The 22,817-nt window shown below is 42.2% G+C and overlaps 1 protein-coding gene across 13 annotated transcripts in view; it reads right to left on the bottom strand.

Annotated features, from left to right (window-relative positions):
• Positions 1-10,337: 10,337 nt before the first annotated feature.
• Positions 10,338-22,817, bottom strand: part of RESF1 (retroelement silencing factor 1) — a 34,149-nt gene continuing 21,669 nt past the window's right edge. For 6 of the 13 annotated variants that reach the window (XM_015151402.3, XM_077953831.1, XM_077953830.1 and 3 more), the window contains 3 exons: positions 17,087-22,160; positions 15,716-15,799; positions 10,338-11,060 (listed from right to left, as the gene is read on the bottom strand). In XM_015151402.3, coding sequence (XP_015006888.3) covers positions 10,903-11,060; positions 15,716-15,799; positions 17,087-22,082 — 5,238 coding nt within the window. In that variant the 5' untranslated portion in view covers positions 22,083-22,160 and the 3' untranslated portion in view covers positions 10,338-10,902. Of the gene's footprint in view, positions 11,061-12,990; positions 13,198-15,715; positions 15,855-17,086; positions 22,161-22,817 lie in introns of all 13 variants that reach the window. The other 7 variants (XM_077953833.1, XM_077953832.1, XM_077953834.1 and 4 more) reach the window with 4 other exon arrangements.

The following is a 22,817-nucleotide window of genomic DNA, read 5'->3' as shown; positions in this document are numbered from 1 at the left end:
TTAAAATCCTTATTAATGTGCTAATTATCAACTTATCAGCTCGCCCATCTGTCCGTAGAGGAGGACATGAGAGCGTAGCGTTGGTCAGAGTGGGTTTGAATCCTGGTTCTGTCATGCACCTGGACAAGTTAACATTTTTAAGCCCAAATGTTCATTCCTCAGTAGTCATTCATTTACTTATAGAATAAATATTCATAAGAAAACAAGACAGGAATTGGGTACAATGGTGAATAAAACAGCTTTCTTTTTAACATTGGGGATAAAGATACCTGCATGTCAGGTTTGTGTGTGTATTAAATGAGATAACTATATACCAAGGATCAAGCAATAAATCGGCATAGCACTTGACAAATTCGCAAAAAATGAGCAACTCCCAGAACAACGATTATCAAAAAGACAAAGAAAACTGTTGACAAGGATGCAGAGAAAGGAGAACTCTTACATACACTGTTGCCGGGAATGAAAATTAGTACAATCATTATGGACAACAGTATGGAGGTTCCTCAAAAAACTAAAAACAGCCAGGCAAGGTGGCTCACCCCTGTAACCCCAACACTTTGAGAGGCCAAGCAGGGAGGATTGCTTGAGGCTAGGAGTTTGAGACCAGCGTGGGCAACACAGTGAGATTCGTCTACAAAAGAAAAATTAAAAAATTAGACAGGTGTGGTGATGTGTGCCTGTAGTCTCAGCTACTTGGGAGGCTAAGGTGAGACCACTTCTCACCTGGAGCGCCACCGCACTCTAGCCTGGACAACAGGACCAGACTGTCTCAAAAAACAAAAATAAGGCCAGGAGCGGTGCTCACACCTATAATCCCAGCACTTTGGGAGGCCAAGGCGGGTGGATCACCTGAGGTCAGGAGTTTGAAACCTATCTGGCCAACATGGCAAAACGCCGTCTCTACTAAAAGTACAAAAATTAGCCAGGTGTGGTGGCAAGCATCTGTAATCCCAGCTACTCAGGAGGCTGAAACAGAACAATAGCTTGAACTTGGGAGGCAGAGGTTGCAGTGAGCCAAGACTGCAGTACTGCACTCCACCCTGGGCGGCAAGAGCAGGACTCCGTCTCAAAAAAAAAAGAACAATTACGTATGAATTAAAAACAACAGTTTGGTGCTTTGTGTGTAAAAAAACCCCAAAAAGTAAAATATTAAAAAATGAGCACCTTTTATGTGCTAGCCTGTGATGTCCATTTTTTTTTTTTTGAGACGGAGTCTCGCTCTATTGCTCAGGGTGGAGTGCACTGGCGTGATCTTGGCTTACTGTAACCTCCACCTCCTGGGTTCAAGCAATTCTCCTGCCTCAGCCTCCAAGTAGCTGGGATTACAGGCATGTGACACCACACCAGGGTAATTTTTCTATCTTTAGTAATTTTCTATCTCTAGTATTTGTATTTTTAGTAGAGACGGGTTTCACTATATTGGCCAGGCTGGTCTCAAGCTCCTGACCTCAAGTGATCTGCCCGCCTTGGCCTCCCAAAGTGCTGGGATTACAGGTATAAGCCACCATGCCTGGTCTGTGCTGTCCAACTTAATTGCTACTAGCCATGGATGGATGGTTACTGAGCATCTGAAATGCTAATCTAAATTAGGATGTACATGTGTAATACATACCAGAACTCATTCTCAATATAAAGTGTATTTTAATAATTTTAAAATATTAATTACATGTTGTTTTAAATATATTGGGTTAAATTGTTGTATTTTTTATTGTTTTTTTTTTTTTTTTTCCAGACAGTTTCACTCTTGTAGCCCAGGCTGGAATGCAATGGGGCAATCTTGGCTCACTGCAACCTCCACCTCCCAGGTTCAAGTGATTCTTCTGCCTCAGCCTCCCCAGTAGCTCGGATTTCAGGCTCATTCCACCATGCCCAGATAATTTTTGTATTTTTAGTAGCAATGTGGTTTCACCATGTTGGCCAGGCTGGTCTCAAACTCCTGACCTCAGATGATCCACCTGCCTCAGCCTCCCAAAGTGCTGGGATTACAGGCGTGAGCCACTGCACCTGCCTTTCTCTCTCTCTCTACACATATATATATATATACACACACACATATATATATACATTTTATTTTGAGATGGGAGTCTCACTCTGTTGACCAGGCTGGAGTGCAGTGGCACAATCTCGGCTCACCACAACCTCCACCTCCCAGGTTCAAGCAATTCTCCTGCGTCAGCCTCTTGAGTACCTGGGATTATAGGCGCCCACTACCACTCCTGGCTAATTTTTGTATTTTTCAGTGGAGACGGTTTCACCATGTTGGCCAGGCTGGTCTCGAACTCCTGACCTCAGGTGATCCGCCCACCTTGGCCTCCCAAAGTGCTAGGATTACAGCCATGAGCCACCACGCCTGACCTGTTATATTTTTTAGATGGTGGCTTGCTGTATTGCCCAGGCTGGATGGAGTGCAGGGGCGTGATCTCAGCTCACTGCAACCTCTACTTCCTGGATTCAAGTGATTCTCCTGCTTCAGTCTCCCAAGCAGCTAGGATTACAGACATGCACCCCCGTGCCTGGCTAATTTTTTTTTTTTTTTTAGACAGAGTCTCGCTCTGTCGCCCAGGCTGGAGTGCAGTGATGTGATCTCAGTTCACTGCAAGCTCCGTCTCCCAGGTTCACGCCATTCTCCTGTCTCAGCCTCCCGAGTAGCTGGGACTACAGGCACTCCTCACCACGACCAGCTGATTTTTTGTATTTTTAATAGAGATGGGGTTTCACTGTGTTAGCCAGGATGGTCTCGATCTCCTGACCTCATGATCCGCCCGTCTTGGGCTCCCAAAGTGCTGGGATTACAGGTGTGAGCCACCGCACCTGGCCGTGCCCGGCTAATTTTTGTAATTTTAGTAGACACAAGGTTTTGCCATGTTGGCCAGGCTGGTCTCCAACTCCTGACTTCAGGTAATCTACCCACCTCAGCCTCCCAAAGTGCTGGGGTTACAGGCATGGCCATGGCACCCAGCCTCCAGAACTTTTAAAAAGCACATTTCCTAATATTTATGCCCTTGGGTAAGTAACCCCCTTGAGTATGGGCTGGAATTCTGTGACTCACTTTCAGCAAACAGAGAGTAGCAAAATTGACAAAGATGCCATTTCTGAGATTAGGTTACACTTTGACTTTGGGACTGGGCATAGCAGCTCACACCTGTAATCCCAACACTTCGAGAGGCTGAGGTGGGCGGATTGCTTCAGCCCAGTTCACCATCCTGGGCAACATGGCGAAACCCCATTATCTACAAAAAAAATCCCCAAAATACAAAAATTAGCAGGCTGGTGGCACGGGCCTGTGGTTCCAGGTACTTGTGTGGCTAGGGTGGGAGGACTGCCTGAGCCCAGGAGGTGGAGGTTGCAGTGAGCCGCGATCACGCCACTGCATCCCAGCCTGGGTGAGAGACCCTATCTCCCAAAAAAAAAAAAAAAAAGAAAAAAGTATTTATTTTTACAACCTTAAAAACTGAAGACTACCAAGAAACATTTATCAGTATCTATTCCATGAGAACTTGAAACAAATTTTGAAGATACTTCATTTTAAAATGATGAACCCATTACATTTATATATATATATATATTTTGAGACTGAGTCTCGCTCTGTCTCCCAGGCTGGAGTGCAGTGGCACGCAGTCTTGGCCCACTGCAACCTCTGCCTCAGACTCCTGAGGAGCTGGGACTACAGGTGAGTGCCACCACACCTTTTTTTTTTTTTTTTTTTTTTTTGAGACAGAGTCTTACTCTGGTGCCCAGACTGGAGTGCAGTGGCTTCATCTTGGCTCACTGCAACATTAGCCTCCCGGGTTCAAGCAATTCTCCTGCCTCAGCCTCCTGAGTAGCTGGGACTACAGGCACAAGCCACCACACCCAGCTAATTTTTGTATTTTTAGTAGAGGCAGGATTTCACCATGTTGGCCAGGCTGGTCTCGAACTCCTGACCTCGTGATTCACCTGCCTTGGCCTCCCAAAGTGCTGGGATTATAGGCGTGAACCACCAAGCCCACCAATGTTTGTATTTTTTAGAAGGGACGGGGTTTCACTATTTTGGCCAGGCTAGTCTCAAACTTCTGACCTTAGGTGATCCGCCCAGCTCGGCCTCCCAAAGTGCTCGGATTACAGGCATGAGCCACTGCACCCAGCCAAATGTTTATGAAAAATACTTACCAGGAGAATGAGGAAAGATGGGCAGTTGTATATTTTTGCAAATCTGATTTAAAAATATATATAGTACATAATATTTGACAGTGATAATGACTGTTAGTGGTTTGTGTTTAGTATATTATGCTTTTTATGTATGTTAATGTATTCCTACTTATCTTTTTTTGAGATGGAGTCTCACTCTGTCGACAGGCTGGAGTGCAGTGGTGCAATCTCAGCTCACTGCAACCTCTGCCTCTGAGGTTCAAGCGATCCTCCTGCCTCAGCCTCCCGAGTAGCTGGGACTACAGGCGTGCCCCACCATGCCCAGCTAATTTTTTGTACTGATGGAGTTTCACCATGTTGGCCAGGATGGTCTCAATCTCTGGACCTCATGATTCGCCTGCCTCGTCCTGTCAAAGTGCTGGGATTACAGGCATGAGCCACCATGCCCGGTTTTCTACTTTTTAAAAAATTAAAAAATATTTTTAAAATTTAAATAAAATAAAAAATAGGCTGGGTGCGGTGGCTCACGCCTGTTGTCTCAGCTACTCGGGAGGCTGAGGCAGGAGAATTACCTGAACCTGGGAGGCGGAGGTTGCGGCGGAGCCAAGGTGCCACTGCACTCCAGCCTGTGCAACAAAGCAAGACTGTCTCAAAACAAACAAACAAAACCTATAAAACAGCCTCAGCCAGGTCCTTCAGGTGTTCCAGAAGGCATTGTTATCATAACAGATGACAGCTACATGCGTGTTACTGCCCTTGGTGACCTTCCAATGGGGCAAGATGTAGAGGTGGAAGACAAGTGATACTGATGATCCTGACTACATGCAAGCCAAGGTTAATGTTTTTCTGGTTCTGTGTGTTTTTCGAAGGGGGACAGGACTGAAGTCATCCTCCCACCTCAGCCTCCCAAGTAGCTGGCATTACAGGTGCACACCACCAAACCCGGCTACTTTTTGTACTTTTTGTAGAGACAGGGTTTCAGCACATTGTACTGGTCTTGAACTCTTGGACTCAAGCAATCTGTTTGCCTTGGCCTCCCAAAGTGCTGGGATTACAGGCGTGAGCCACCATGTCCGGCCCTGTTTTAGTTTTCAATTTGAAAAAAAGTTTAAATTAAAAAAACAAAAATTAGTAAAAAAGAGCTTATACAAAAAGTATAAAGAAAATTTTGAAAAGGCCGGGTGTCCTGGCTCACACCTGTAATCCCAGTACTTTGGGAGGCTGAGGCGGGCAGACCACCTGAGGTCAGGAGTTCGAGACCAGTCTGGCCAACGTGGTGAAACCTCATCTCTACTAAAAATACAAAAATTACCTGGGCAAGTGGTGGCAGGTGCCTGTAATCCCAGCTACTCGGGAGTCTGAGACAGGAGAATCACTTGAACCCAGGAAGTGGAGGTTGCAGTGAGCCAAGATTACACCAGTGCACTCCAGGCCTGGGCGAGACAGCAAGACTCTGTCTCAAAAAAAAAAAAAAAAAAAAAAAAGATTTTGTATAGCTCTACAGTGTACTTGTGTTTTAAGCTGTTATTAAAAGTTAAAAAGCTAAGAATTTGGCGGACAGGCACAGTGGCTCACACCAGGAATCCCAGCACTTTATCGTGGGAGGCCCAGGCGGGAGGACTGCTTCAGCCCAGGAGTTCGAGACCAGTTTGGGAAACACAGCAAAACCCTGTCTCTACCAGAAATACAAAATTAGCAGTTTCATAACCCTGTCTTGAAATGAATTAAAAAACTAAAAATTAAAATTAATGGTCAGATGTGGTGGCTCACGCCTGTAATCCCAGCACTTTGGGAGGCCAAGGTAGGTGGATCACCTGAGGTCAGGAGTTCAAGACCAGCCTGGCCAACATGGTTGAAACTCTGTCTTCAGTTAAAATACAAAAATTAGCTGGGCGTGGTGGCACATACCTGTAATCGCAGCTACTCGGGAGGCTGAGGCAGGAGAACAGCTTGAGCCTGGGTGTTGGAGGTTGCAGTGAGCTGAGATTACACCACAGTACCCTAGCCAGTATGGGAGAGAGAGCAATACTGCGTCTCAAAAAAAAAAAAAAAAAAAAAAAAAAAGTTAAAAATTTAGAAAGTTTATATAGTTACCATAAGCTAAGTTCTACTGAAGTTTTAAATAAATTTAGTCACAAAAAATTAGCTGGGCATGCTGGGTTGTGCCTGTGTTCCCAGCTACCCTGGAGGCTGATGTGACAGGATTGCTCGAAACAGGGAGGCAGAGGTTTCAGCCAGCTGAGACTACAGCAGTGCATTCCAACCCGGGTGACAGAGTGAGACCCCGGTTCGCGATAAAAAATAAAAATAAATTTAGTGCAGCCTAAGTATACAGTGTTCATAAAGTTGATAGTAGTATACAATAATGTCTTAGGCCTTCACATTCACTTGCTCAGAGCAATGCACTGACTTGCAAGCAACCTCCAGTCCTGCAAGCGCCATTTATGGTTCATATTAAGTGCCCAATACAGGTACATCATTCATTCTTTCATTGAGATGGAGTTTTGCTCATGTAGCCCAACCTGGAGTGCAGTGGCACAATGTCGGCTCACTGCAACCTCTACCTCCTAGGCTCAACTGATTCTCCTGCCTCAGCCTCCCAACTAGCTGGGATTACAGGCACGCGCCACCACACGCAGCTGATCTTTCTATTTTTACTAGAGCCGAGGTTTCACCAAGTTGGCTAGGCTGGTCTCGAACTCCTGACTCAGGTGATCCACCCCTCCCCCCCTTGGCCTCCCAAAGTTCTGGGTTTACAGGTGTGAGCCACTGTGCCCTGCACCATTTATTTTTATACTGTATTTTTACAGTAGCTTTTCTATGTTTAGACCCAAATACTTAATTACTGTTATAATTTCCTACAGCATTCAGTTCAGTAACATGATGTCCACATTTGCGGCCTATAAGCAGTAAGATATACCATACAGATTAGGTATGCAGTAGGACATCTAGGTTGACTACACCTTATTAGAGATACTTGGGACAAAATATTTCAGATATTTTTGGATCTTGGAATATTTGCATTACACTCACCACCTAGGCATCCTTAATCCAAAGATACAAAAATCCAAAATGCTCAAATGAGCATTTTCTTTGAGTGTCACACTGGCATTCAAGAAGTTTCAGATTTTGGAACATTTTGGATTTTATTTTTTTTTGAGACAGAGTTTTGCTCGTGTTGCCCAGGCTGAAGTGCAATGGCACAATCTCGGCTCACTGCAACCTCCGCCTTCAGGGGTCAACCAATTCTCGTGTCAGCCTCCCAAGTAGCTGGGATTACAGGCATCTGCCACCACACCCGGCTAATTTTTTTGTATTTTTAGTAGAGGCGGGTTTTTTACTAGAGATGAGGTTTCGCCACGTTGGTCAGGCTGGTCTTGAAACTCCTGACCTCAGGTGGTCCACCCAACTCAGACTCCCAAAGTGCTGGGCTTACAGGCATGAGCCGTGCCCAGCTCTGGATTTTCGATTTAGGATATTCAACCTGTACCATCTAGGTTTACACAAACCTAGTACATTCTAGGATAGTCACACAAGACCAAACTGGCCAGGTGCAGTGGCTCACACCTGTAATCCCAGCACTTTGGGAGGCCAAGGCAGGCAGATCACCTGAGGTGAATCAATCTCTTTTTTAGGCATTTAAGCATGATAATATTTACAGTTTTTTATTATTTAAAAAATGAAGTAGGCTGGGCGTGGTGGCTCACGTCTGTAATCCTGGCACTTTGGGAGGCTGAGGTGTCCGGAGCTGCACGCCCCGGCCATAGCGAATGATAGCTGACGATTGGGAACGCCTGAGCTCTATTCATTTCCACCCCACGCCTTCTCCCTATCTTTGCCTTTTTTCCCTGTATTAATACCTCATAAAAGATGGCACTCTTCCTGCTTCTTCTTCACCTATTTTTCCCGCGCCCGTGAAAATTACTACCTGACAGCGCAGGTGCAACATGACGTTCGACCAGAGAAACCAATACCTATCTGGCCACGCCTCCATTATGAGATCATTTTCGCCTTGGCCCAACCCCTTCCCCTCCAAGTGTATATAAGGCACTGCATTACCGCCATTAAAAGAGACTTGATCAGAGCACTGTCTTGTCTCCATTTCTCGTATCTCTTGTTCCCCAAATTCCCACCCCCTCCTCCAGGGCCTGCTTCGACTATCCCGCGGGCCGGGATACTGAGGCGGGCAGATCACTTGAGGTCAGGAGTTCAAGATCAGCCTGGCCAACATGATGAAACCCCATCTGTACTAAAAATACTTTAGCAAGGCGTTCTGGTGTGTGCCTGTAATCCCAGCTACTTGGGAGGCTGAAGCAGGAGAACTGCTGGAGCCCAGGAGGTGGAAGTTGCAGTGAGTGGAGATCATGCTACTGCACTCCAGCCTGGGCAAAAGAGTGAGACTCCATCTCAAAAAACAAACAACAACAATAAAAAAATCACCTAGAGCTGTATTTCTCAGAATATATCCCTGTCATTAAATGATGCATGACCGCAGTTGTTTCCTAAAGGTTGGTTGTAATATGAAAGCTAAAAGCACAAGAAATTGCAATGTTTCATTAAAATCCATTGGTCTGCCTTGTACATAGTTTTTAAATGAAAATTATATATATATATACAGCATTAAGATTTTATAAAAATAACCAACATGCTCTGGGCATGGTAGCTCACATCTGTAATCCCAGTACTTTGGGGGTCAAGGCCAAAGGATTGCTTGAGCCCAGGAGTTCAAGACCAGTCTGGACAACATGGTGGAATCTCCTGTCTCCAAAAATGTATGTATTTTAAAATTACATGCTCAGGGCCGGGTGTGGTGGCTCACATCTGTAATCCCAGCACTTTTGGAGGCTGAGGCAGGCAGATTACGAGGTCAGGAGTTCGAGACCAGCCTGACGACCAACATGGTGACACCCCATCTCTACTAAAAATACAAAAATTAGCTGCGCGTGGTGGCGGGCGCCTGTGATCCCAGCTACTAGGCAAGAGAATCCCTGGAGGTTGCAATGAGCCAAGATGGCGTCACTGCACTCCAGCCTGGGCAACAGAGCGAGACTCCGTCTCAAAAAAACAAACAGGCAGGGAGTGCTGGCTCAGGCCTGTAATCCCAGCACTTGGGAGGCTGAGGCGGGCGGATCACCTGAGGTCAGGAGTTTGAGACCAGCCTGGCCAACCTGGTGAAACCCCACCTCTACTAAAAATACAAAAATTAGCTGGGCATGGTGGCAGGCACCTGTAATCCCAGCTACTCTGGAGGCTGAGGCATGAGAATCACTTGAACCTGGGAGGCGGAGGGTGCAGTTAGCCAAGATCATGCCATTGCACTCCAACCTGGGCAATAGGGCGAGACTCGATCTCGAAAAACAAAGAAACAAAAAAACATAAAAAAATCCCAAAGATTAACAAACAACAACAACAACAAAACCAAAAACAAAATTATGTGCTCACTTTGGCAGCATACACACTAAAACTGGAAGAATACAAAAATTAGCAAATTAAATAATTTTTTTAAAAAAATTAGCCAGGTATGTTAGCACACTGTAGTCCCAGCTACTCAGGAGGCAGAGGTGGGAAGATTGTTTAAACCCAGGAGCAGTGATTGCAGTAAACCGTGATCACACCACAGTACTCCAGCCTTGACAACAGAGTGAGACCCTGTCTCAAAAGAAAAACTCCGACCCTTTTCTAGTAGATAAAGTAAAACTAGAAACAGTTAGTTATATCTTGCCTTCCACACTTTCTTGAAATTTCCTGAACCTAGTAAATTTTTTGTGTTCTCACGTGAATGCAATCTAAAAATACATACTGTCACAGCTGCTGTGGCATTTAAGCTTTTCTTTTTTTTTTTTTTTTTTTGAGAAGGAGTCTCATTCTGTCGCCCAGGCTGGAGTGTGGTGGTGCAATTTCGGCTCACTGCAAGTTCTGCCTCCCAGGTTCATGCCATTCTTCTGCCTCAGCCTCCTGAGTAGCGGGGACTACAGGCGCCTGCCACCACGCCCGACTAATTTTTTGTATTTTCAGTAGAGACGGGGTTTCACTGTGTTAGCCAGGATGGTCTGGATCTTCTGACCTCGTGATCTGCCTGCCACGGCCTCCTAAAGTGCTGGGATTACAGGCGTGAGCCACCTCGCATTTCAGCTTTTGAAAGCACTTTCCAAAATGCGTCCTTTTAAAGGTAGGAAACTAAAAAGAAACTGAGCTGTGAGGGTTTCAAATTAGTTTTTTAAAAAATAAATGTTTATTTCAAGTATGAAAAGTAATGTTTAAACGTTGTCCCAAAATTGTGTTCAGTTTCACAAGTATAAAATAAGACTTCCGAAAAACAGTTTACAATTAGTTATAAAACACTTAAGAATATATTTTGACATTCACATCACAGTGGGTATTTTTGAAAAATAAGTTTTGCTAATATAGCTTAAAAACCAAAACATATTTACAGTCCCATTTAAATAAACAAGTCCTTAACTGAGGAACAGTCCTCCCTCAGGATGGATAGAATTTCAAATTGATTTGTATAAGCACTCCTTTTAAAATAATGGTAAACCTGGCTCAATAAAATAGAAATTCAAATACCTTATGGTTTCCTCGGTGAATACCATCCATTTCTTACACATGGCTACCCAAAGTTCTCAAGCCTTTTCAATTAAGCACTTTCAATGAAATACAAAGAAAATGGGAACCAAACTCTGAGAAATCTTTATCATGGCATTTCTCATTAGCAAAATATTTTGAACAGAAAAGGAAATTTCTCAGTGACAATTACAAAACCACATCTTATAATTATTTCACAGGACTGCTACCAAGGCTTCTGCTTCTCTTCTCCAGGTACATCTGTCTGTAGGTTTGAAACATTTCTTTTGAATCTCTTACTGGGTTATGTAGCATCTCAAATCCATCTGCACTGAAGCTTCTCTTTGCGAGTCTTGAATTAACATTATCTAAGGGAAATAAAAATTTTACTTACTTTATTTCTCTTAATGTTAGCTGTGATCAATATATAATCAAAATTCAGAAGGAAAATATATATTGGTGGGATAAAAAATTAAGGCAAGGAGTTAAGCAAAAGTACCACAGCTCTTCACCTACAGAATTGTAAGTGACATATACATGATATCTTGCCTTTCTTTTGAGGGCTGTTTTCTACTCCTACCTCCTTGCCCCATCTTCATTGCCCTGGGCTGTTCTGTTCTACCTTACTCTTGGCTCAATAAAATGTATCACTGCATATCATTAATATGAATCATTAATATGAATGTGACTTTTTAAATGGCTATCTAAACTAGCAATACGAAGAGTACAAATACGAGTCGGTCCCAAACAGTACATGAAAAGGATAGGTTTCATATTTTGGTCTCACCATGCATTAGATATTCTAAAACATGTCTATAGTTTCCTGTTTCTTTAGATCATTTCAATGTTACATTAGCTTCAGTGTCCTTTTTTCATAATGACCCGTCACCTATTGAAAATATGTTGAGGCTAGGTGTGGTGCTTCACGCCTCTAATCCCAGCACTCTGGAAGGCCAAGGAAGGCAGATCACATGAAGCCAGTTCGAGACTAACCCGGCCAATATGGCAAAACCCTTTTTTTCTAAAAATACAAAAATTAGCTGGGCAGAGGTTGCAGTGAGCCGATATCGCAACACTGCACTCCAGCCTGGGCGACACAGCGAGACTGTCTCAAAAAACAAACAAAACAAAACAAAACAAAAAAAGCTGAAAATATATTTAATACATGTAATCTACTGAATATCATAGCCTAGCCTACCATAAACACGCTCAGAACACTTATGTCAGCCTACAGTTGGGCAAAATCTAACACAAAGCCCATTCTGGAAAAAAAAAAAAAAAAGTTCAATGTCCCGTGATTTAATACTATAGTGAAATGAAAATTAATAATAGCGAAAATGAAAACCAGAATTGCCGAATGGGTATGCGAAATACACTTTCTCCTGAATGTGTATCACTTTCATACCATCATAGTCAAGAAATCCTAAGTCAAATCACTGCAAGTCAGGGACTATCTGTACATTTCATTCCTGCTGCAGCTTTTTCCTTCTGAATAATGGGGTCCTGTTTTGTCTTTTTCTATCTGTGTGAGTGGAGTATTCTGTCCTGTTAGTTCTTTAGATCTGCTGCAAAGTCTTCCACTTTCTTGTTTGCTTTCTTTCAGAATTAGTAACACTAGTAACATTAGAGGCCCAAGATGGGTCTCTAAGTTGCTTTCCAAGAAATTCTTGTCATTTCCTCTTTATCTCTTTACTCTAACTTAGGACTTCAAGTCTGCTGCAACCTTTGCTACCGAATTTAGACATCTGTTTCTCCTGTGGGGTTTTTTTTTTTTTGAGACAGTGTCTTGCCTCTGTTGCCCAGGCTGTAGTGCAGTGCTGCATCAGAGCTTACTGCAGTTTCAACTCCTGGACTCCGGTGATCCTCCTTCTTCAGTCTGCCAAGCAGATGGGACCACAGGTGCACACCACTACGCCAGGCTAATTTTTTAAAAAGTTATTTGGAGAGACGGGGACTCCTGATGTTGCCCAAGCTGGTCTCAAACTCCTGGGCTCAAGTCATCCTCTGGCCTTGGCTTCCCAAGTGCTGGGATGACCCTCATGGGCCCCGCACCAGGTCAGATGTATGTTTCTTTATAGCAGTTTGGGAGTTCGTGGCATTTTTCTCTCAGTTCATAGTTGGTTCACTGTTCTCCAGCCTCTTCGTCTAAGGTGTATAATTCACTATTTCCCAGAAATCCCTTCTCCAGAACCAGCTTCCTTCATCCCTAATACGCATTTTAAAAATGCCCATGCAGCCAGGCACAGTGGCTTATGCCTGTAATCCCAGCCCTTCGGCAGGCCGAGGCCAGTGGATCACCTGAAGTTGGAGTTCAAGATCAGCCCGGACAACATGGTGAAACTCTGTCTCTACTAAAAATACAAAAATCAGCCAGGTGTGCTGGTTCACGCTACTCAGGAGGCTGAGGCCGAGGCAGGAGAATCACCTGAACCCAGGAACCGGAGGTTGCAGTGAGCTGAGATTGCACCACTGCACTCCAGCCTAGGCAACACAGCGAGACTCTATCTAAAAAATAAAAAATAAATAAGTAAATAAAAATGCCCATGTAGCAGCACCTGAGATTTTTTTCTTCTCCCTTAGGTCTCACCTATTTGTGTCTTGTCATGCTATGACAGAGCTATATGACTTGTCTCCTGGATTGTCTCACCCAGCTTTGCCTTAGTGTACTCGTGACCTGGCTTGTATTTTCTTTTCATCATGATTTTGAGTATTTCAGCCTCACATTCACCATGCATTGCTCATCCTGCTGTGCTGTCTGCACATGTCATTCAACTCATGCTTATCTCTGAGCGTCTCTGGTCAATCTGTGTATCTGTCTTTTGAGTGTTTTCAGCTTCAGATTCCAAACATGCCTCTCGCTTTCTCTTTGAGATAATAATCATGCCTCTCCTGTTTCCAAGCTTTTTCTTACTCCAATCTTCGTGCCCATTTGTATCTTTCTCATTTTTGGCTTTCTGTCTTCCAACCCGAGAGGGGCATTGTTTCCCACTCTCAGGCCTCTCACTGCTCTTCATTCCCTCCTCTTTAGTTATTTGTCCTGTCCTGATTAAGAGTGCATTTCTTCGTTGATGCAAGTTTTTTCCCATATGCATGTTTCAATGCTAACTGACTTTTTTTTTTGAGACGGAGTTTCGCTCTGTCGCCCAGGATGGAGTGCGGTGGTGCGATCTTAGCTCACTGGAACCTCTGCCTCCCAGGTTCAAGTGATTCTCCTGTCTCAGCCTCCTGAATAGCTGGGATTACAGGCGTGTCCGAACTCCCGACCCCATGCGATCTGCCTGCCTCAGCCTCCCAAAGTGCTGGGATTACAGGCATGAGCCACCTTGCCCAGCCTCTACTCAACTTTTACATGCCTGCTTCTGTGTATCTGTTTGAAGCTCTCTTCACAACCTTTGGCAATTCCTTTTATAAAATGTGCTGCTGCTTATTGTTTCTCTTGGTGAGATTCTGCTGCTCTCCATTTCTGAGGCTCTGAACCTCTCTTTGCCTATTGTTTTTGAGACGGAGTCTCGCTCTGTCGCCCAGGCTGGAGTGCAGTGGCGACATTTCGGCTCACTGCAAGCTCCGCCTGCTGGGTTCACACCATTCTCTTGCCTCAGCCTCCCAAATAACTGGGACTGCAGGCACCTGCCACCACGCTCAGCTGGATTTTTGTATTTTTAGTAGAGATGGGGTTTTACTGTGTTAGCCAGGATGGTCTCGATCTCCTAACCTCATGATTCGCCTGCCTCGGCCTCCCAAAAGTGCTGGGATTACAGGCGTGAGCCACCACGCCTGGCCCCCTCTTTGCCTGTGTAATGAACCAAAACTAAGACAAAACTCTTGAGCGGGTACTAATTAAATCATATACTCGGCTGGACGCAGAGGCTCATGCCTGTAATCCCAGCATTTTGGGAGGCCGAGGTGGGTGGATTACTGAGTTCAGGAGTTTGAGACCAGCCTGGCCAACACTGTAAAAGAAACGCAGTCTCTACAGTTGTTATACTATATTGCTTTTTAAGTATCTATTTTTATGGTTGTATTAATTTTTTTTCCCAAATATTTTTGATCCACAATTGTTTGAATCCACAGATATAGAACATGCAGATGCGGAGGGCTGACTATACCTCACCCACAATTAATGGACTTTGAAGAGAGGGGACCAGATTCAAGTCCCTATTCAGTAACTAGAAATGAAACTTAAGTCAGATGATGTAACCTCTCATCTATAAAATGGAAATACCCTTGTCTAAATTGTATTGACGATAAATCAAATTAACATGTAAATAATTGAATCCAGGGTCTGGCAAACTAAGTCAAGCCTGCTGCCTATTTTGGTAGATAAAGTTTAATTAGAGGCCAGGCACGGTGGCTCATGTTTGTAATCCCAGCACTTTGGGAGGCCGAGGCAGGTGGACTACCTGATGTCAGGCTGAGACCAGCCTGGCCAACGTGGTGAAACCCCACCTCTATTAAAAATACAAAAATTAGCTAGGCATGGTGGTATGCACCTGCAGTCCCAGCTACTTGGGAAGCTGAAGGAGGAGAATCGCTTGAATCTGGGTGCAGTGAACCAAGATCACGCCACTGCACTCCAGCCTGGGTGACAGAGGGAGACTCTATCTCAAAATAAAAAATAAATAAATAAATAAATAGTTAATCAGAACACAGCTGAAACTCATCTACATATTATCTGCAGCTATTTCCTTGAAACAACAGAGTCAGGGCAGACACCTTATGACCCAGAAAACCTAAAGTATTTGCTGTTTGGTCCTGTTAACAGGTAAAATATGCAAACCTCTTAGCTAACTCATTGCAATAAGAATTATTTTCCTGTTAAAAGAAAATAAATCTCAGCTTTTCATTCCACAGCATGACAACACAAAAAAGTGTCCTCCTACCACTCAAACACAAACACTGAATGACTGAACAAAAAAAAATGGATAAAATCATACTTTACAATCGTATCATAACTATAATCCAACTTCCATATATCACATAGGGAGATAAGTAGAATCAAGATTTAAAAAGATGATGACTTTACCTTTCTCTTGGCTGTCTTTCTGTGTCCTTTTCTTTGTAGCAACACATTTTAACCAGTCTTCTTTTGTACTTTTTATTCCTGAAACTATTTAAATATTCATTTTCAGAACTCTAGATATTGCTAATCATCTCCTTTAATACTAAAACAAAGGAAAATCATGTAAGCTGAAAATAGATTTTGGAAGGCACTAGATACAACCATATATAACACAACCCTAAATAAAGGACTGGAAAAATGATTTCTCCTATTTGAAATGCTTATCTCAAAATTAAAAATGAGTTTATCTTTACTATGTAATTATGTTCCCCTCACATGGGCTGAACAGGTTAATACATCTCAAGATATTAAAGGACACGAGATAGAAAGTTACACTGCCCCCACCCACTTCCAATGTTCTGATTATATCCACAACTCAAGTTCTAAGGATCCAAATGAAAGGACCTACTGAAATCACCAATTTTTTACAAATGAATATATCCCTATCTCCTTTTCCAGGAAAATGTATCCTGTTTATGCTATTGTTTTATGAACCCCAAAAATATAGTCAGAAAAGCAGAGCAAAGGCTCCAGTTTTCATTCAAATCCTTCAATTTCCCAATCTGAGTTTCTCAGCACAATGCTTTATATATAATATCCACTACTTCTAAATGTTCCCTTAGTACCACAAATAACTAGTTATCAATTTTCTCCTTCCTTCCTGCACTACGTTGAGAAGTCTACCATTAAGCTACCTAATATTCATAACTGCCAGCTTGGCTTTACAGATTTTAAAAAAATTCGAACACTGGACAATACTGCTTTCATGGTTCTTCTATCTTATGAGTAGGCTAGATGTTACCATTTTAACTATAGTGATAACGCAGTCATCAACTGTTTCAAAGAGGACAATTAGTTGACCCATTTCCAAATGAACAAGAAGACTTCAGTATTAATCATTATTTATCCTCTAACATTCAGAAGAAAATTTCAAGTTCACAGGGCTTTCAAATTACAAGTCCAAAGGAGAATTTACAAAACCAAGACTCTTAACGTTATCAGCTACTTGACACTTTTCTGACATGCCCACAAGGAATGTGGAATGTTTTTCCCAGTACAGCCTTCTTGGCACTAACTGAAATATTTCTATCTGGCAAGTTTCATATAGCTTGTCATGACTACCAATTTTCTACAATTTACAGTAAGGTGGCAATAAACATAAAACAAATATTGCCCAATGAAACACCGGTTTACCAGGCTAAACAAATACTAGGTAGCGGCATAACACATTGAAGTCTTTCCCAGCAGCCCAGACAGCATGAGAGGTGCTAGCCCAAATATTGACCTACAACTCTTTACAATGTTGTAGACACCACCAAGAAAATCATACTGGACCTTGCACAGTGGCTTGCTCCTTCCTGGGATGAGGCTTTACATCCTTCCGTTCCTCCACAGAGTTTGTATTCTTTAGTAAGATATCTGGACATAATTTAAACTCCAGCATGTTTGATTTTTCTGTGTCACCTCTCACAGGTAAAGAGGTCTTATGTTTATTTTCCTGTCTCTTCTCTTTATCTTTATGAAGCTTCCTGGGTGAACTTTCTAATTTGGTGAGACAAATGCTCTCACGTTCCGTGCATTTAAACGCAACTCTATTCAGATATAATTTATTTTGATCTTTTACTTGGGGAGGCATTTGGCTAAATTGAGCTTCATTGCTTATATTGGTTAATTTCTTGTCTAATTTAGTCTTATCAATCCATATTTTGTCAGGCTGCTTCCCACTAACTTTAACATTTCTTAGAATGTTGTATGTTTTAGACTCCTGAGAATGGTGGATTGTGAGGTTTTTACCATGGCTTGTCAAGCCATTTAATGATTCTTTAGAGGTCTGTACACTGCTGCTGTGTTTCTCATTTGATTTCCCACAACTTCCGACCTGCACAGCAAGTTTACTTGGTCTCATATGTTCAGAATCACATGGTACATTTTTCAAACAGATTTTCTTCGATGCTTTATTACTCATAGCTTCTTTATGCTTCTGCCTTTGTAAATACTCCTTAGGAGTTAGAATTCTACTAAATTTAGATGAACTCGCTTTCGTGTCTACAGACTTAGTATTTGATACTATCTTTTCTTTAACAATGGCTCTTTCATTTGGGTTTGACAAAGAGTCACCTAATTTGAATGTAGCTCCCACACTTCCTTTCTGTTCTTGTTTATCATGTTTCTTCTTCTTTACTTCCGTATCTAATACATTCCCTTGGTCTAACTTCCGTTTTTGTCTGAAGCTAACTGATTTGAATTTCAATTTTACCTTTTCTGGTGATGATGACTGTCCCAAAGAACTATGCTTCTTATATAGATCTTTATTTGGCAAAAAAGTTGTTTTTGCTTTTAATGGACGTGAGTTCTGTGTTATATGTTTCTTCTGTCGGGTTTCTTGAGAAGCTTGTTCATAAGATGCTGTCATTTTATTACTAGAGTGAAAGGTTACCTCGTGAAACCTCAGTGGTTTTTTTTTGTGATTTTGCAAGGGATCTAGTTTATCACATTTAGATGAAAACTCACCAGCAGTTAATTCTTGCTCCGTCCTTGGCAAGCTTTTATGTTTTGTTTTGGATGTCTCTTTTCTATTGTTGTCTTGTAGTTCAGGAAAATGACTTTTCCCATCTGGAGAAGTTGGAGGAGTCTTTGGATTATTTACAAGGCTCTTAAATTGAACAACAGTGACATCTCTATCAGAGGTTCTCTCTCCTTGTTTACAACTGTTGGTCTCCAAAGAACACTGCTCTTTTTGTTTCTCTTCCTCTGAAGTTGAGTTCTTGATGGAATTACACTGACACTGGGGTACTCCTTCGTAAACCATGGAGAGCCATCCCAACGCACAACAGTGGATATCGTCTTTCTCTGAGTCCAGTACCACAGAATCACGACTTTCTCCTCCTGCAGGTGCCTGGGTAACTACTTCTGTGATGGGCTCATCTTTCTGAGGTTCCGTCAAGTCGTCTACTACATAGGGTTGATCATCCTGTTCAGGAAATATTTCTTTCATTTGCTCTGAGCTTAATACTGTAATTTGTATTTGATCTGCTGGGTCTTTGGAGTCAGAACTGGTTTTATCAGCAGTTTGATCTTCTGAGGTCTGGTATGCAGTTTGCTGGCCCACAGAACTTTCACGTGTATTCACAGCCTCAATGCCATAAGGAAACTCTTTTAAAAGTTCTGACAGCTGGTCGTGTAGGTATAAGACAGGTGCCTTATCATTGTGAATTTCATTTCTTGCAGGATCTTGGGGAGTATAATTGCTGGATGCATCTATTTCCTGAGGGTAAATATCCTCCTGAATAGCAGCCAACGAGCATGTATCATTAGCTGTGCTTTTTTCAGTGGCATGCTCCACACTACTTTTCTCTAGAATTCCTCTGTTTGTTTCAAGATCGTTACAAGATGACTCTAAGGGTGGCTCTAACTTTGACTGATCACATATTTTATGTGAAACATCTGTGCACTGTACAGGTTTATCTTTTTGAAAACCAAAGTCTTTATTTTCAGCTGTATTATCTAATTGTTTTTCTGGTTCTCTGCTGCCATTCCCTTGCTGATTGGGTACAGAAGGTTTCTGTGGCTCAACCATTTTCAAAGGAAGAGAGCTGAATATCTTTGCTATTTGGGAATTGTAAGAGGTATCACCTTCAACCAGAGAACAAATATTGTCAATCTGTAATATATCACTACTCACAACAGTACTATTCCTTGATTCCTGTGAGGTCTGCTGATCGTTCATAGGAGAATGCATAGCTGACTCTAATTTGTTATGCTTCCCTTGATTGACATTAGGTGTAACTTCTGAATTACCATGTGTTGACTCATTCTGCTTTTCCTTCTGAGTTAGTGGAAAAATCTTGGTTGATGTTGCTGTACTTGCTACTGGTCCGCTAACGTCGACTTTCAAAGCAGCAGCTGCCTTTGCGTTTTCTGCCAATTGATTTTGTAGACTACAGACACTACCTTCTTTAATAACGGGATACACTGTTTCAGGTAATGCTGCAGGTGTTATTCCTTTGACAGACAATGTTTTGACCTCTGACAGAACTAACGGTGACACTACAGCAATCTGAAGTTCTGTTCCCTTTGTTATATTTATACCTGAAGACTCATAATTGTGCACTACCATCGATAAAGCTGTCTGCTGTGAGGGATTACTTATTTTATTCTGAGAATTTGAATTTCCCACAACCGAACAAGGACTCTTAATGTGGATGTTAGCAGGTTTTGAAATTCCAACTACTGTTGTGTTTGTTCTGAGTTTATCACACTGCTTTTCTTTTGTAGTTTCTGAAGGTTGCTTTTTCCACAGGGAAAGACAGGTTGCTAGCACTTCCATGGAACAGCTGTCACTTTTAGCAGGCATTCCTTTTGTTGAGGATTCTTGTCCACTGCAAAAAGAGTTGTCCAAAACCTTGCCACTTACATTAGAAGTACTTGGAGTTTCCATGGTCTTCAAATTCAGTTGGTTACCAGTCATTTGGGTATTTGGATTCATTTCACAACTGTCTAGTTTAGAATCCTGAATAGTTTGATTAGCATCTTTTAATACTGTCTTCTGAGTCTTATGTGCCTGTGAAAGCAAAGCGAGAAGTAGCATATTTTCATTTTGAATTTTTGATTTATATTCCTCAGTGGATATGGACTTAGGAACAGAAATTGTTTCACAAACTGCTGGTGAATTCTGCTCAACTTTGGTAACATTTTCTGATGAAAGCCGAGTATTCAATACTGCCTGGGTCATCTCAACAGTTGATGTCTTTGAAGTGAGAACTTTCACATCATGAGACGGGTCTGGCATTGGCCGCTTTTCAGTATAGACAGGATTTGGTAAAACAGAATCAACTTGGTTAAACCTTCTGCAATTGACTTCCTGAATGTCAGAATTCATCATACACTGAGTCTTATTTGTTTCTGTAGATTCCACTACTGTTGGTTGTTGTCTCTCTGCATTCTCTGGCATTACTGGAGTTACCTGGGGTCCAGACTGGATTTTGGTAGTTTGTTTTAGAGACAACTGAGAATTCTGAGCTGGTTTACTGTAAGAAGTATTAGTCATTTTAATACAACCTGCTGCCATCAAAAGATCTTTATTGATTTTAATTTTCCTTGCAAGTTCTGAAAACTTCTGTTTTATTTCTACTAATGTTTTAATATCCCTTACTAGCTTTTCTTTTGTGACATTTGTGTCCAGTACTTGATTTGAAGTTGGATTACAAGAATCCGTTATTTTCTCTTCATTAGTTTGAGCAAGAGTCTGAATACCATCCACAGAAGATCTAATGGGATCATTAACAGGTTGTTTGCTGCTGGTATTTACTTTCAAGTTAGTGAAATTTCCAATTGTGCTGACATTTTCATTAGGGTTTTGCCACTGCTGTTGAAAGCTGGTCCTTATTTCAGATGAGAGCATTTCTCGACTCTGAGGAACTTCCATAGACAAGTGTTTAGTAACATGCTGAGTACTTTGCAAAGGCTGGCTTATGTACCTACAGTTGTAAGGAGGAGGAGGAGGTCTTTTGTCAGTTTGCGTGGCATACTGCTGTGATGGTACAGCTGCAGTCTGCTTTGATGGTAAAGTTAGTACAGAATTTGGAAGCTGACTGTTTTTAACTTGTAATGATGTACGTGGCATAAAGTTTTGTTTTTGAATGGTAGAATCTTGTAAAAAGCTTTGTGGTGAGTAACGGTACAGCTTTGGAGGTGGTCTGTAATCTGGATAAGTCAGTCCCTTAGATATACACTGTTGTGTCCAATCAACCTGTTGCTCTGAAAAAGACTGGTTTAGTCCCTGATTTCCTTGGTAAACTGCAGGAAGTCGTGTAGGATTAGAAGGGATCATTTGCATTTGCATAGAATAGGTATCTGATGTTACCAGGTGACTCTGTAGTGCAGGCATATTGGGTGCATTAGTTCCAAAATCAGTTTGATGAGATACAGTTGCCCCTATATGAGAATGCACAGGATTCCTCATTGGTGAGTTCAACCATACATTTTGTGTAACTCCTGACGACATCTGCAAATTGTGAGTTAGTTGTTTGGGTCCGTTAACATTTGCATATGTTATTCTTTCTACTGAAGTGTGTGAGGCCACAACTGTCCCGTTATGCATATCAGAAACAGGGATTTGTTGAGGATAATTTTGGATATTCAGCAGTGGCTGTGAAACTGGATTTGAATTACTGGGATACATGCATGCTTCTTGATTACTTCCAGGATAGCTGAAAGAACTTTGAGGTGTTGCGGTAATTTGGTTTATCAAAGACTGATGCAAAAAAGGTGGCTGGCTTTTAGGATACAGTGGTGGTAATGTAGCACTCTTTGGTTTTTCATTCCAATTCATTGTCGGTTTGATATAGTAGCAGTCTATTACAAGTCAGTTGTAAGTCAGTTACAAGTCAGTTGTTTGTATGTCAGGAATCTGTAAGAAATAAAGATATTTTATTAAAATGCTGTTTCGCCTAGATAGAATATCTAAGAAAATTAGTAACTGACTGTCCATCCTAATTACTGAATCTTCAGAGCAGCCTCATCTTTAATTTGGGAAGTGGTAGAGCAATAGATACAACAATAAATAAGGCAAGTGTCAATGAAATTTCTAAAGTGTTTAACAGAAATTCATTCCACAAAATAACAGCTAGCTTTCTGTTACATTTAAATGCCAATCACCTTCTGTTTTTAATTTTTTTTTTTTTAATTTTTATTTTTTATTTTTTGAGATGGAGTCTCACTGTCGCCCAGGCGGGAGTGCAGTGGCGCAATCTTGGCTCGCTGCAAGCTCCGCCTCCCGGGTTCACGTCATTCTCCTGCCTCAGCCTCCCCAGCAGCTGGGACAACAGGTGCACACCGCCACGCCTGGCTAATTTTTTGTATTTTTAGTAGAGACGGGGTTTCACCATGTTGTTAGCCAGGATGGTCTCGATCTCCTGACCTCGTGATCCGCCCGCCTCAGCCTCCCAAAGTGCTGGGATTACAGGCATGAGCCGCCACGCCTGGCCTGTTTTTACTTATTTTTAAGACTCTCTTCTAAGTAATCCATGCTAACTGTATTTTTTTAAAAAGCTAAGATGACAATAAG

The sequence above is a fragment of the Macaca mulatta genome, chromosome 11 (genome assembly GCF_049350105.2).
Source record: "Macaca mulatta isolate MMU2019108-1 chromosome 11, T2T-MMU8v2.0, whole genome shotgun sequence".
Taxonomy (NCBI): Eukaryota; Metazoa; Chordata; class Mammalia; order Primates; family Cercopithecidae; genus Macaca; species Macaca mulatta.
The sequence above is the reverse complement of the archived record's forward strand: the minus strand, read 5'-3'. Positions and strand labels throughout refer to the sequence as shown.